Raw genomic sequence first — 16644 nt, forward strand, 5'->3', positions numbered from 1 at the left:
CCTGTAAAGTACGGCGGGCACTCGCACGTGTAGCCCCCCTCGCGGCTGATGCAGCGCCCATTGTTCTGGCACGGGCCAGAGTAGCAGAGGTCAATCTCTGTCTCGCAGTAGTCGCCCGTGAAACCGTCTGGGCAGCGGCAACGCAGGCCCGCCACGGGGTGTATGGGCCTGAAGAGGACGGTGTCGGACGAGATGAAGGGCGCCGAGCTGTCGAAGCGTAGCACGGCCACACACTTCATGTAGTTCTGGCAGGGCTCGCGCAGGCACACGTTGTCGTCGAAGGGTAGCACGCGCTGACCGGACAGGTGCTGCAGCTGCGTTCGGTTCAGGTAGACGCGCTCCTGCAGATCCTCAGACGGGAAGTAGCGTCCGGGGCCGCCGCCAGGCTGCAGCGCTGAGAAGGTGACGTTCAGGATGACGCCGTGTGCGATGTCTGTGTCGTTCTGGACGTTGAAGATGAAAACGGCGTCGGGGCCCGTGGAGAGGATGGTGGCGACACCGCGGGCGAAGAGCGTCAGCAGCGGGGAGAGGAAGCGCTCCTGGGACATGTTCTCCAGACGCACGGTGATGCTACTGGTCAGCATGGCATCCGTGATGATGGTGACGCGCAACATGCAGAGGGCGTCGACACTGTGGATGCCATCTGTAGGAATGAGAGAAGAGAAGAGCATTGTGAAACATTAGCTGATTATTCACTTTACCGAACAACAGAACAGCCGGAGTACATGTTTCGACAGATAAAAGGATGTAGAGAGGAGCTCTCTCTCTCTGGCTTCCAGGAGTATCTCCCTGAAATACCCTTCCTGGCAAATCTCTGTAATGTAAATGCCAATTAGCCTTCAATAGATATCACAACAATGTATTAGCCACAGGGGCTATTCATTTGCATTGTTTCTTTAATTGCTGGAGTCATGTCAATACTTATAATAATAATAATAATAATAAAGATGCACTAAAAAAAACCTCAGGTTTTGTTCAATTAATCCACTAAATCCTGATTCCCAGCCAACTCCTGGTGTATGTCCACTCTCTGAGAGAATGTTGCAGATAAAAGCAGGAACGGGGGTGACAAGGCTACAGGCATGCAAATTATACCAAAGGTCAAATGCACCCCATCACCTGAGTCAAATGCAGGCAATTTCTGCCTAAACATGTTTTCATGATCAAAGTCATAGCAAGTTGTTTTTGAAGAAACAGTGAGCCCTTCATGTCCCTGCTGGCATGAAGCTAACAATGACAGACAGTTTGCTTAATGCTTGACTAGCTTCCTGTAGACTGCATTCTTCTCAGATTTACCGGGACAGTATGCCAGTGTATCGAGGCCTAACCCCAATTTTATGAAAATAATCTCACAGGCATCACATTTCATAATGTTTGTCCTTCATCAGATACTTTCACTGACTTGGTGCAGTCCCAGATTTAGCTTGATATTTCCTCCCCTTGCTTTCTTTCTTTCATTTTTATCACTGTTGCTACAGTCATATTTGATTTTGCCAATGAAAAACATGTATTGAATCAGTATAAGACGACCGCCTGGAGAAAAAGTAATTCACATTCCCTTTTCCCTGTATAACATCTATGTCTGTCCTTCCACCGAACAATATTCACCCTTCCATTATTGAACCAATCTCTGACATTCTTTCTCCATTCCTCTCCAGCAGTTAAAGACATAGCAAGCCATCCGTAATGAAGGCTGCAGGGTAGAATGGTACATCTGCCTAGTGGGTCACAGCAGGTCTGGTCCATTGTCCCTGTATTGTGTGGGCATTGTTAAGTCCTGTGTATGCCTCTCTCTCTCTCTCCCTCCTGTCAATCCAGTGGCCTGGGAGCCTCCGTCATGTGAATGCAGTGTCTTATAATTACCACACAAAGAGGTCGTGTTTCCACTCTGTTACACTGTCTTCTCACATACTGTCAATCTAGACAGACATGGAGTGGTAGACACAACAAGACCCACCCTCTGATTAAGACGGCCATAAACACGGCTTATCACTTACTGTACACACACACACACGCAGCCACACACACACACACACACACACTCACACTCGCACACTCACTCACACACACACACACACACACACACACACACACACACACACACACACTCACACTCACACACACACTCACACTCACACTCTCACACACACACACGCACACACACACACACACACACACACACACACACACACAATGGAAATACAGCAACAGCTGGTCATCAAGAAATAAAAGCTCTTGTGTCTTGAATAGCAGAATGGCTAATGAGAACAGACAAACAATGTGCCTGTGCTTGACAAAAATCAATATTACTAACCTAATTATTTGTAATACATGTGTATTTTTGTGATTATTTTACTCCTATACCTAAACATCCACATCACCACATGCTGGTTATAATTAGTTTTTACTGTAACATAGGGTAGGCAATAATAACCGCTTTTCACAGGTATGACTTTATCTTGGGATACAGAAAAGAGCTTCTGCTTACTTCATACATTACACATACATGTCTCATTGGACTTACAGGCTTAGACAATAGCATTTATGACAGATATTTTGTCACCTTGTTTTCCTTACTACGTTCAACCTCCATTCTCACTCCAGGAAAGCCAACCAGCAGGAAATTCCTTGCTCTTGGCCAGAAAATTCCCGGTCATTTCCTCACCTGAGAGTTCCCGATCCCGTCTTTTTCCAAAGGTTAGATGGAAAACTAGAAAAACGTTTGCCGCTTTCATTTTTCCATTATAATGACAGAATGACTCACGTGTTTCTTTGTTAGACTCTTGTTAGACTCACTTCTCTCTACTCTACTCACTTCTCTCAGCTTGCTACTCTCTATTAACTACTTCAGCGGAGTATGTTCAACATAAAAAATGGAAAGGTCCATCTACAAGTTCAACAAATGTGTAAATCATTTATGTCCATTTGATACAGTCGTATATTGAAAGTGAACATTTCATTTACGCATAGCCTACCATCTGATGCTATCATCATTCCACAGTGTAAGACATATTATAAAATACGCATTACAGCACTTTTCTGACTGTCTTATACCCTTTCTAAATCAAAATGCTGCTCTGCTTTGTCTCAAATGAAATCTCCTGACAACAGAATGCCAGCAAGCAAATGGAACATCAATGGCAGCCAGACATATCTGGGACATGTCCCTGTTTATTTTGGCAGGGCAAAACGATCTTGGATCTAAAGATAAGACGCTGATAAAGAAATATTAATCCCCAAAAAAGGTCCTTCTAAGGAGTCTGGATTTCTGCCTACTGCGCTGGCAACATCTCATGCCTCACTTTCACTAAATTACTCCCCCTCAAGAGAGAGAGAGATGGAGAGAGGGAGAGAGAGAGAGAGAGAGAGAGAGGGAGGGAGAGAGAGAGAGAGAGAGGCCATAAAGCCTGAATAAGGCTTAAGAGGTTTTTTTTGGCTTTTTCAACTGAAGGACTTATCTGTGTGATCAGACATGATCCACAAGTGTATAGTGCTCAATTAACCTCATTGGTGCTTTTAATCACTGTGTATTTGGGAAGCCCTCCAGTCACAGTCTTCAAAATATTTATAGTTGCCACACAAAGGAATGAGAATTAACTTATTAATATGGAGGAAAAAACTGTTCGGTAGAGTCTGTAACCGCATTTAAAGTAACACTTTGCAACAATTTGACACTTTTTGAGGTATGGTTTTACAGGCAACTAGTTTTGGTACCATCCTCAAATTCATTTTGATAGTATATGGTCATGTGAACGACAGATAAACACCTGTGTCCTTTCCACTAGCCATCCAGGATATGCCGTATGTAGTTCTGTGTTTCCTGGCTGAAAAGCTTTCACAGCATGACATTGCTAGCTATACTGCCAAAAGACACCAGTTAGTGTGTTGGCAAGCTTCTATCAGTGTCAACTGGGATGATGGTGGTGTTGGCAAGGTTTTTGCATGCCTTTTAGGTAGTTGGCCTGCTAGTTTTGGAACAGAACTCCTTATAGCTACTTTAAAGTTTGAATTGTTTAATGGCGATCTGGTATATTCCTGTGGTTCCCTGTTCCCAAATATAATTTCTAACTGTACACTAGCAACTGCTGGACATTTCATATGACTGGTCACATATGACCCACTTACACTTAATGTGATCCTTGTGTACCCAAAACATACACGTTACATCCTCTGCTAAATCATGCAAATCCTGTACTTTCATTACACACGCTCCGTCTGGCAAATCCGTTTGCTTCATACATTACTATTTGGCAGATAAACTGGGCCCATGCAAATGGGTATCGGAAGAATAGTTAAGCTCACAAACAGCATGCTGACCTTAGGAGCACAAACAGTCCCATCACCTAAGTCTAAAGGAAACATTTAAAAAATTACAAGTTCCAATTCCTGGCACAGATTTTGTGCAGGTGTTTTTGGCAATGTTGCCTTGAACACAGATGGTCCAGAATAAATTAAAAACAAAAACATATCAGGGAGTCAGTAGACACCAATTAAGACAGAGATTGTTGCCACATTCCAAACAGTGTCCAAAAAAGCAATTAAGAGACAATAAACTCCATTACGCCTCTTTCTCTGAACACCCTGTTCCATATTTACAAAAGCAAGACAGCATCCCTATGTGCTCACGTCCTCTTTTGGGGATGGAGGAAAGAATAGGTCTACTGTAATCAGCAGACAGACACCCATAAACAAACAACCAGTCTGATAACATTTTGGATTATTTCTGGTAGTGAGGACACTTAAACAACATTTGGATTATAAAGGATGTTCGTCCATGGGTAATATTTACTAATGAAAGGCCGCAGTGTCACTGTTTGTGAATACATAAGAGTGACATCCCAAACTTTTCCTCGGTTCGTCAGATCAACCTCTGAAACGGGCTGGCATACTCTTGAAGGTCAACAGATGTTTCATTTCTATTCCGTTGCTGAAGCACCACAAAGCGACCTCTTTCACTGTCATCTTTGAGATATGTACTGTATGTAATAGCTAACCTCCCCTGCGATTTAAGGAAGTTAAAGTCTTCATTTTCAATGATTAACGCAGATCGGCAGTCATTAATGTGGGACATAGTTCTGGCATCCTCTACTGAAAGCACATCAATTTACAGTAGATCAGTTAATAAAGGCCACCTCAAGTAGTGAATGTGCCTCACATACAGGTACTGTGGAGACTGTGGAGACAGAAGGTACAGCGCAGATACATTGAAATATTAAAAATGATTCCTGACTAGAACTTCACCCCTAAAATGTCTGGGTGTGTAATATATAACTGTTAAACAGGAAGACAGACATTAAATGCATCCTGGAAACTAGCTGGCATATCAGACAGGCATCTAGGGTGAGGGTTAAGCTCCAGCACTTTGGGCAAAGATCTGAAAGAGGTCTGAATGACAGCATGGCTGCTTTGGTGACCTAAATAAGAGGTGGACCTGGGCCAACTCCCCTCCATCACACAATGAGTAACGCTTGGAGACTGAGGGGCCAGCGAGTGCAGCTCTGTCTGCATGACAGCCAGCAACTAATGGAGGAACTTCTTCCAAGGTATGAGCAACAGAAGATTCCTTCGCATAGTCAAATTGAAGATTTTTTCTCTCTCTCAAAACAGCTATGTATTTACTGCAATGTACAAAAAACACAATGGGGATATATCCATTCAATGTGCTGCTCAGTATGAAAAGATGGGATGACTAAGATATGACCATTTATCTGAGGAAGACACGGGTGCCATTGAAAAGTGTAGGAAAAAAGGAATCTTCTGTACTTTGGTAAAAAAAAGTACTTTGGGTTTCCTTTGGATCTTTAAAGTACATTATCAACTGACAAATATCCATTTCATTTTGGAGAACCACAAAAATACCTCTTTTCATGATCAAGACTTTTATCTCAGAGAACACTTTTTAGCCAAAAGCTTTCCGTAATGCCGACTTTTATGTTTCCTTATGAATGGCATGTTCGCATCAAAAGAGGCTCTGTTTTGTTTTTGATCTTATTAGCGAGCTACATGTCAGTTACAGGAACCAGTTCCATTTTAATTTGCTGTCGTCTCAAATGCGATAACAGTCATCTTCCTGTCCATTGCCAAATGTTAATAACAGGCAAATCAACAATAATGGAACAATAATAGCATTGTGGGTTATCTTAATTGGGATGTGGATCTGTGTCATGCCGTCTCATCTGTATCAGTATCAGCAAGTCTGTTTTAAAATTGTGTACTGAGTCAATGCAAGACAAGACATTTCCATCAATGTGACGGTCTGTTAACTTTGATATATAATCCCTACCTGGTAAGATGTTAATGTCTTGTTAATTTACACCAACCAGAGAACAATGCATACAACCACCATTCAAGTACAACAAAGAAGAACCTCTAAATCATGTGCTTCTGAGAATCTGTAATAATTACCTGTTGGCTACAAATCTGCTTTGACTCCATTTTCCTTGCCTTTCCTTGACATGTGTTTTCAACACCAGCCACATTCCTTCCTAAGTCCCATTAAGGCAACCAGGCCTGGACTATGGAATGTGGTAAGGTGCACCCACAGAAGGTTAATGAAAGACCCATAAAAGTGCCAACATTACACCATTAAAATGACAATGTCCAATACCTAAAGGGCGTTTAGGAATGCACTTTTTGGTTGTTTGTCACTGACAAGGCGATGAGTGCAATCAGCCAGAGTAACGTTGGGAGGCGTGGGGTGTGTGGGAAGAGATAAAGAGGAAAGAAGGGGGCTGGTGCAGAGAGAGATGCCTGTTTGGCTTCAAACACGTCATGCCCGCGAGTTGACGCCAGCTTTGATGTGTGTAAAAATGAGGGGTGTTGGTGGAAGTGAACAGCGTGGGGGCGGATATTTGGCTACCGTGGGGATAAAGTTTATGACGCTTGCTGAAAAGTGAACTCCTGAGGGGATGAGAGGGAAAGTCTGAGGCAAGTCTGTGGCACATCAAATATCTAGCTTAACTAGAAGCAATTGCAGGTGAGGTGAAGAGGAGTCTGGTAAAAGTGTTGACCTATGCTTTAGAAACGCCTATGAAATCGTGGTGACACGGAGGTTTTTGATTATTAATGTGCTGCATCTTGGTGAGCCACTGTATTACTGAACATGCTCTAGCTCTTCTGTTTTTGACACACCAAGTAGATAACGAGAAACCTGAGCCTGACATTGTCAGTGGCTTGATTGTCCCACATGAATATTAGAGTAACACTATGCAACAATTTGACACTTTTTGAGGTATGGTTTTATAGGCAACTAGTTTTGGTACCATCCATCCTCAAATTCAATTTAATAGCACATGGTCATGTGAACAACAGATAAACACCTGTGTCTTTCCCATTAGCCATCTAGGTTATGCCCTATGTAGTTCTGTGTACCGGGCCGGAATACTCTGCAAAAATGGAAGAAAAGCTTTCACAGCATGACATTGTCAGCTATACAGCCAAAAGACACCAGTTAGTGTGTTGGCAAGAGCTCTATCAGTGACAACTAGGCTGTTGGTGGTGTTGGCAAGGTTTTTGCATGCCTTTTAGGTAGTTAGCTTGTTAGCTTTGGAACTCCTTATTGCTGCTTTAACACCCAACAGCCAACACACACAGTAAGAAGTTCTAGGCTTGAAATTATGTAGCTCCCCATACCATGTGTTGAGTAAAGACTGTTCAGAGATATCCATTTCCAAAATGTGTTCTTCTTCTTCTCTGAAATATCTGGACCTGCCAAAATCTTTCAAGGGGTTCCTGAAATATCTCAGCACAACTATTCAAAGTCCTGAGTCCAAGAGAGTTGCAATGAAAAGCTGGACAACTAATTTAATCAATTAATGTTCAAAGAATGATGATGCCAGTCTAAATTCAACAGTACTGTCAACAGAGCAACAAAGCAAACTTTTGCCAGAACTCCACAATTAGCTGTTCACAGTAGTTAGCCTGCAGGCTCATCTGTGTGCAACAGTTACATCCTTGATTAAAGGCTTACATGCTGTTCTGCAGTACTACGTACTGACCCACATGGTTACAAGCTATTTAATTGAAGTACATAGCTTTTCATTGTTTTCTACAGCTTCGCCGGAATGGCAAGCATGTGTTTTCATTCACTGGGACACCTCTTCCTTCAGCTGAATATTCTCTGGTTGTTCCGTCGCTACAAAGGACAAGGAATTCTCAATTAAGACCCACAACATTTCAATGACCCAGAATGCCCTTGTGGTTCTCAGGTTTGAGCTCACCAAGAACTCAGAGGTGAGGCAGATGCCTCTCTTAGCTTTTGTGAGTGATCTCAGTCAAAACAGCTCAATGTAACGGCCGTGCTTTCTTTATACCGACTATTTTTGGTATCCCATGGCAACTGGTCTTTTTCATGGGAAAATTAAAAGCAGCCATTCAGAGGGAGGGCAGCTTAGCTGTGGACTAATGGGTAACTCAGTCAGAACAAAGGCTGCAACCGAACCCTGCAATCAACCATTATGGAAAAAAGAGAAAGAGATTAGGAACCAAATCTGCACCAGGAGAGTGTCAGAAAGTTTCTAACTGATTTGTTTTTGTTGTTGCTGCTGTTGTGGTGACTTTTTAGAATTACTTTTTTTTTTAATGGTATGGTGGTTTGGGGAACTGTAAAGCTGACGTGAATGGGTGGATGCCAAGAATGAGTGTGTCATGAAAAACCTTCCTTAACTCTTCTCATGGTCCAGTGAAAAAGAAGAGATGAGTTTGTGGATCTGTGATCTGCCGCCGTTTCGAATGAGGAATGAAATAGATTGTGCCTCCTTGCTTCACTGTCTCTGACACACAAACAGCTTTGTGTTTCGTGACAGAAATCTGCACGAGGACAATGTCTCTGCAGCTTCTTGTATTAAAAGAGCCCCCTCTTTCTCTCCAGCGCCCCTCCCCCACCAGAACCCCAACAGCACAAAAGGGGCCCCGTGCTGCACCCCTCCTGCTCTTCCTCAGAAAAGTCCGAGGGCCTAAGTAAGCTTACAGTTGTCATGACAACTGGAGATGAGAGCCAAAACTTTCTCATTCTTACCCCCTGCCTTCCACATGCTCGTTTCCTTGAGTCAGCCCCCGAACCAATTCTGATTGACACTTGCTCAGTTCCCCCCGAAACTTCAAGAGAGGAAATGAGGCTGGCCCACTGACTCATGATTGAAATGAGGCACAGTGTGGTCCAACAAACTGATGTGTGGGCTTTCCCCCCTCCAAGTTAACCCATGAAATAGCCATTCATCACTTCACTGTCCAAGTCGGGAAAAAAAAATTGTCATTCCTACAGTATGTATTCAGTGTTGCTTTCAGCAATCGGCTTTCAGCGAGAAAACTTTTGCTATGCTCATTATCTGAGGCACTCTCCATCTTATCTGGACATTATAACAAAACTAACAAAAGCACACAGTGAAAATTCAAAGCAATTTCCTGTTCAGATAAGGCATACAGTATATTTTATAAGAATGTGTGCTCACTGGGAATGGAGACCATGCCATGGGTCTTGTTAGCAGCTTGATCCACAACCTGAGTTGGAGAAACGCTTAAATATGACTTTGCACAATGAAAGCAGACGCATGCACATAACAGGCGCGCACAAACTTTGGACAATGAAAAAGCCTATAACCTACCTAAATCAGATAACCTACCTAAATCAGAGGGTTAAGCACCCAAAGTGCAGGTGGTTCATAGACTGACGGGAATGCAAAACCACTGAAATCAACCGTAAAGCGTAGCAGCCAGGTCACACATTCACACCATGTCAACTATAATGAGAGATTCATATGATGAGAGAGTGGTGCGGTGAGTGACAAAGAAAACTATGAAGGAAAAAATGCACCCCAGCCTGAAAGGGGAATCCCATGAGGGAGTCTGAGTTGAACCTCGCATGTGTCTCTGGGGAGTAACAGAGGCTCATGTCTAAGCTAGTCTTAGGTCAAGTTAAGATTGTCCTCACTGACTTCAGGATGAAAGTAAACACTAAGCAGACCCCAAAGGAGATAAGTCTTACACCACTTCACCAATGTACACTTAATATTTAATCTAATATTTAATGATGCGATTCTCATTCATCTTGCCTGAGGGCAACTTAGAGCATTAACTGTGGAACATTTCATTTGGGTTAATTTGTGTGCTTCAAACCCTCAGTGGGTCTGTTGTAGTTGAAGGTGTGGAGCATAAAACAGCCTTTATTGAAGGACAAGGCAGAAGATGGGGGTTCAAAGAAGGGGGACTGAGATTTTAGTTTATAAGGGAGAGAGAGAGAGAGAGAGAGAGAGAGAGAGAGAGAGAGAGAGAGAGAGAATGCATGGCTTGACAGGAAGAGAGAAGAGTGTGTGTGTGTGTGTGTGTGTGGGACGGGGTGGCGGGGGGGGGGGGGCAGTGTAGAGATGGTATTTGGCACACCTTCCCTGCTCATTAAGATGGGCACATGGCAGCTGTTCCAAAAGCTTTAGTATGGAATGTATCAAGGCTCGAGGGCAAGGCACAGATTAATTCATTATTGGCACGGCAAGGCTTGTCATGGACCGAAATACAAACTCGAACACTTATATTTCATGTCACTTGGAAAGAAGATACAAAGCTGGGAAAACACAGAGACAAGAAGTACGCCTGTTTCTGTTCTGCCACAAAAACAAGGACACATGTTACCATTGCAGACTGCACCAATAGGATTATTTATTTCCTTATCATATGCTGTTATGTTAAAGTTGGTCAATGTGCATTGGATCTCTTCATAACCTGTGATGCGCTACACAGAGAGAACCTCAGATGGAAACCTCTGATTAGCTTAAGCGCTCGAAGTAGAGACAAGAGATGCTTAGCACTGTGTCCTAGCATTCTGACAAAATAACACCTAACAACCAGCATCCATTCATCACTGTTAACTGCAGCAGCACAGCACCTCTTAGGAAGCCAGTCTATCAAAGGAAAGGTCTGGTTGTCATGACATTTTCATGGTTATCACATGTTGTCATTTTCCTGAAATATGGATGTGATGGTAATTTGGTTATCTATCATATTTCACCATGCAGCTATATTGGATAAGAAGAGACATTATTTTAAAACTACATGGAGTGGTGCTTGTGCGGATCCCCAAATTACATTTTTGATCATTATACCGTTGCACAATCCATACTTATAAAAGAGTTTGTATTGACAGCATCACATCACCCAGGCCTATTTTTCATTACCATCTCACATTTATGTCAGGCATTCCTTTGATACTCCGAGCATGTCACCATCTTCTAACAGAACCTGATTGCCAATGACAGCTAAATGAATAACAGAGACCTGCATGCCTCAGGTACCGCCTGGACAACCAGGGGCCCGTGTGCTCAGATAACCCAATCCACAGAGCTCATATTTCAGGGACTAATGTTCGTCACTCGTCTGTTCCGTTGATGATTTGATGCTGTGTAACACAAAAAACTTGACCCAGCTCAGACATACGCGCATATATATGGTACATATAATGCAATAATTTTATCTCAGTGGAACTGCAATAGAGCTTTCATCCGTTGCAGCCTCTGTGGTCGGTTGGTAGATATTTAGGCTAGAAATGAGTGTTGACCCAAGTGCATCTTTACAGCCCTAAAAAAAGAAAAGCTCAAACACTCTTCATGATGATAAACATGATACAGTAAATCGTTTGCTTTATGTGCAAAAAAAACTTGCTGAAGATGACACCATACACAAGGATATGTCCACAACATCTTCTTAATGGAGCTTCCTCTCAGAGCACTTGAGGTCATGGAGGTTATTTGTCTGTGCACTAAGCAACAGCACATGCCACTGGTTATTTCCTCAAATTAGGTTATGGGTGGCACTGGCAGTGGCCTGAACAACTCCTGAGGAATAAAAGGCATGAATACAACAGTCAGCTCACAAATCTACTGCAAACTCCATGGCAGGTAGGGTGGTGAGGGGGTGAAATCAGTTATTCCCATAGCTGCCTTAGAGGATTTATAGAGCGCCGCTATGGGCCTTGAGTATCACAGCCTTGCCAGAAAAATCAGGATATAGTCATATCAGTCATATCACTCAAGTATCTTCAGTCACTTCATAAAATCATAAAGCTTGCATTCAATCAATCCTGAGACACAAGCTAGAGTTACATGCTGTCAAATGTGTGTATGCCTGAAGCTGGCACTGAACAATTAGTTGGGAAAGTATTGGCATGCTAGAACATGTTCTGAACTTTTGTGTAACCAAATAATTATCCATCACAACGAGCATAGATCTTAGTTGAAGCTGCAGGCTGTCTATGATATACTGCAGATCACAGGCAATCCATATAGATCTGTAAGAAGACAAAAGATTTGCTTTGCTCTGTATTCACTTGCTCCAGGGAATAGGATGGCTACCGTGATTTTGTAAAACCAGCACATCCTCTGTTTTTTACAATGACGTGGTGTCAACTTAGCATTTTATGACATAATCTTTGCTAAACATTTTCTTTTTAATGGAACGCAAAAAAAGAAAGAATGTATTATCTAATCTACATAATATGACAGCACTCTTAGCATTTGCGGTGAAATTAGACCAAACAAGCCATTACTTGGAATTACTTTGTGTCTCTTTGTTTTTTTTCCATGGTAACTAAAGTCAACCACATCATAAATCTGCCTCAATAGCCAATTAAAGTCGCTGACCTATGCAACCACTCTGACTCTCTTCATGTGGTCATGCTTGCACTCTACAACAGTGAGTCCCTGCTCTGGCCTTTCTGAGAGCAGCCAGAGAAGCTCTGAGAAACTGATTTAAAGCAATGATCATTGGTAGCCCAGGGGACGGGTGAACTGGCACAGAAAGTGGACATGGCAAATCTGCATCATGAAAGACCTGTGGGTAAAAGCTCCAAAGGCCACAACACAAGACAAAGCAGCTACCACACAACTGCACAATCAGTCCAGATATTCCCAAACATATGTCATCGGTATACTATATCTTTCTTTAAGAGGATTAGGAGTTTAAAAGAGCTAAGAGTTAACGGACTGACCTCCAGATGTGGCATTTGACCGAAATGCTCAGGCCGTGACGCGCATCAAATACCAAGACTGTGCTTTAAAGCATCAAGTGAAACACTGAAGTGTGCTACAGAACAATACGTAAATCACCGAGATAAGAGTGGACTCACCTGTCACAGAGACCCTCATGGTGGCTTCCAGAGGCCTGTTGTTGTCCAGATCCCTGCTCAGCTTAAGCTCCCCGGTGTCTTGGTTCAAGAGCAGCAGACTCAGCTCATTCCCATCCTGAAACGTGTAGACCAGCTTGTCGGTCACGTCGGGGTCGTGTGCGGGAACCTTTCCGATAACTCCGGAGGGAAAGCTGTTTGACTTGTTGGTGACGTAGTTGTTGAAGATTATTTCAAAGTCTTGCAGCACCGGGGGGTTGTCGTTGATGTCCACCAGACGGATGTGTACCACGGCCCGGCTGACTAGAGGCGCAGACGTGGCCTGGACCACGATCACGTACTCCACCTTGGACTCGTAATCGAGATCAGTGAGTGCAATTAGATCTCCATTGAATATATCCAGCTGGAACACCTCTGGGAAGTTCCCCTCCACAATCTGATACAAGATCTGGGCATTGATTCCCTCGTCTGGATCGGTGGCACTGATCCGGGCCACTGTGGATCCTACGGCGCTGTTTTCCTCCACAAAAATGAACAACTCGTCTTTGTCAAACACCGGCGCATTGTCATTAATGTCCTGAACTGAGATCTGAATGTCCACAACTGCCTTCAAGGGTGGGACTCCTTTATCCACAGCGAAGGCTTTCAGGGTGTACAGAGGCACATTCTCCCTGTCAAGCTTGCGGGCTGTTCTGATGATTCCAGAGTAGGGCTCGATGAAGAAATCTCCATCACCATCTTCTCCACCCTGGAAGGTGTAGCTGACCCTTCCGTTAGACCCGGAGTCCCTGTCCGAGGCAGATATCTGGAGGACACTGGTGTAAACAGGAGCATCTTCTAACACTGTGCCCTGGTACATGTCCCTCGCAAACTGTGGTGCATTGTCATTGGCGTCCAGAACAATTATTTCAACGTAGGTTGTGTCAGACTTCTGAGGAATGCCGTTGTCACGAGCAATGATGGCCAGTGTGTAAGATGCCTGGTCTTCATAGTCAATCTCAGTCTGGGTGGTGATGGCCCCTGAGTCGGGATCGATTTTGAACTGTGGCACATTGTCCTCCATGACGTAGGTGATGCGGGCATTCTCACCTGTGTCCTCATCTGTGGCACTAATCACGACCACAGTAGAGCCAACAGGCCGGTCCTCGCTGACGAGCACTTGGTAGTTTGCGCTCTGGAAGACAGGCCGGTGAGTGTTTGCATCTGTAACGTTAATAAAGATTTGTGCCGTGTCATGGCGTGTGCCGTCAGAGGCCGTCACGGTCAGGACATACTGCCGCTCTTGCTTGTAGTCCAGCGGCAGGGCAAGCGAGATGAGCCCACCCCCGCTCTGGCTAATGATTGCGAACCGGTTCCGTGTATTCCCACTAGAGATCTGATAAGTCACCACACTGTTCACATCTCGATCGATGGCCATCACGGTCACCACGCCGGTGCCCACCACAGCATCCTCATTAATCTTCAGAGAGTACACCTTCTGCGTGAAGGTGGGAATGTTGTCATTCACATCCAGCACCGTCACACTCACACTAGCTGAGGAGGACATCACAGGAACCCCATGATCCCTTGCTTCAACACCAAACGTGTAAAAATCTGTGGTCTCTCTGTCGAGTTCGGCGCTAACTGTAATCCAGCCTGTGCTGTTGTTGATGGTGAAGGGAAAGCCGGGCTGCATGTCTATCAGCCTGTATTCGAGGTGGGCATTATTCCCAGAGTCTCCATCAATGGCCTGGATGTGAATCACAGAGTTACCAATTGCCACATTCTCCAACACAGAAGCTTGGAATGGAGTGCTGACAAACATGGGGACGTTGTCATTGACATCCACCACCTGAACAACGACCAGTCCGGTGCTGTTGATCAATGGTGGTCGACCCCCATCCTGTGCCTTTATGCGTAAGGTATACTCTCTCATCATCTCATAATCCAGGGGACTGATGACATCTATGGCCCCCGTTGGAGAGTGAATGTAAAACTGGCCTCTCACGTTGCCACTGATGATGCTGTAGTGGACTTTAGCATTATTTCCTTTATCATTATCTGTGGCTTTAACAAGAGCCACTTGAGAGTTCATTTGTATGTTTTCTTGCACCTGTACAACATATCGTTTCTCTGTAAACTGGGGATAGTTGTCATTCTCATCTTCCACTGAGATGTGCACGGTGGCTGTGGCACTGCGTGGACCAGGGTCTTTACCCTGATCATTGGCCTCAACTATTAATTTATACTTGGACATGATTTCTCGATCGGGGCGAATTTTTGTTTTAACCAGTCCATTCCTGGGATCTATTTCAAATCCTCCGTTCAGGCTTTCCTCATTCACAATCTTATAAACCATATTCGCATTTGACGGCGCGTCACCATCTGTTGCCCTAATTGTCATGACCTCAAACCCCACCTCAACATTTTCACGGATGCTGACCCTGTACTCAGACTGTTCAAACACGGGACTATGGTCATTCGTATCGCTAACTGTGATGGTAAGATAGGCAGTAGCGGATCGTTTAGGAACACCTGAGTCAGTTGCAGTAACTTTGAAAACATGTGTATCTTTTACCTCTCGGTCCAGGGGTTGCGAAGTTGTCACGCTACCGGTCTGTTCGTTAATTTGAAAGTAATCATTAGACCTACTGTCAAAAAGGGCCTCCAAGTCATATTCAACTTTCCCCGCATCTCCATCATTTGTGTCTAGCGCTTTCAGAGTTATCACGCGAGTTCCCGAGGGTTCGTTCTCTGGGACAGACACCTGGTAGTTCGGCAGTTGAAACTGTGGGGCTGTGTTCACATTTCTCTTCTTACGTTTGATCCATAGATCGTCCTGGGCAGAGTTCATAAACAATCCATGCTTCGGTTTTGACTTGAATCTTATTTTTAAACGCACGAAAAACGCAGTGTTCAGGGTGTTCCGCACGTTGCAGAAAAAGTCCAGGTCCCTACGCTCCTTATGATGTATACAGATATCCTCACCATCACGTCCACTGCCTACTTTAACTGTGGTTTTTAAGTTTTTTTCTAAACATTCAGAATGAGTTAAGTGAAAACCTCGATTAGCCACAGGAAAATGTTTGCTTATATCCAAAAGCAAATCACCTATCGAAAAGCATGGGGGTGTCCATCCTTCCAGTTCGAAAGATATAGAAGCGTCAGGCGTCAGGGTCTTTCTTTTATACTTTATAAAACAATCTTGTCCATGCACATACGTATTGAAGTGAGTTAATACAAAGTTTTCAGATGTTAAAGAAGTAATTTTAAAATACAACGGTGCTGGGTTCTTCTTCAAGCGCGCACAAGCAACTGTTTTCGAAAGAGTTAGTATTCCATCATTTCGTCCTAATTGCAAAAAGTGCGATACATATCTCGGAGTCAATGTTTTAACAATTTTATAACTCCATCCAGGTCCAAGAGATAAATTAGCCAGCAAGGTCCCCGCTTGCAAAGTCTCTGAAATGTGTAAATCAAAGCATCCGCATGAAGTAACTTGTAGAAAAAAACTCAACCATAACCACTTCGTTTGTAATCCCATGGTTTTAGCTTCA

At 43.8% G+C, this 16644-nt stretch overlaps 1 protein-coding gene across 1 annotated transcript in view; it reads right to left on the minus strand.

Moving 5' to 3' along the window:
• The window catches only part of celsr1b (cadherin EGF LAG seven-pass G-type receptor 1b), a gene marked incomplete at both ends in the record, with an annotated part of 49950 nt that extends 33319 nt beyond the window's left edge, over positions 1-16631 (minus strand). Inside the window, 2 exons of the mRNA XM_080841589.1 lie at positions 2-643; positions 13112-16631. Of these exons, the coding sequence (XP_080697715.1) occupies positions 2-643; positions 13112-16631 (4162 nt within the window). The remainder of the gene's footprint in view (position 1; positions 644-13111) is intronic.
• Between the last annotated feature and the right edge of the window lie 13 nt (positions 16632-16644).

The sequence above is a fragment of the Sprattus sprattus genome (genome assembly GCF_963457725.1).
Source record: "Sprattus sprattus genome assembly, chromosome: 7".
Lineage (NCBI taxonomy): Eukaryota > Metazoa > Chordata > Actinopteri > Clupeiformes > Clupeidae > Sprattus > Sprattus sprattus.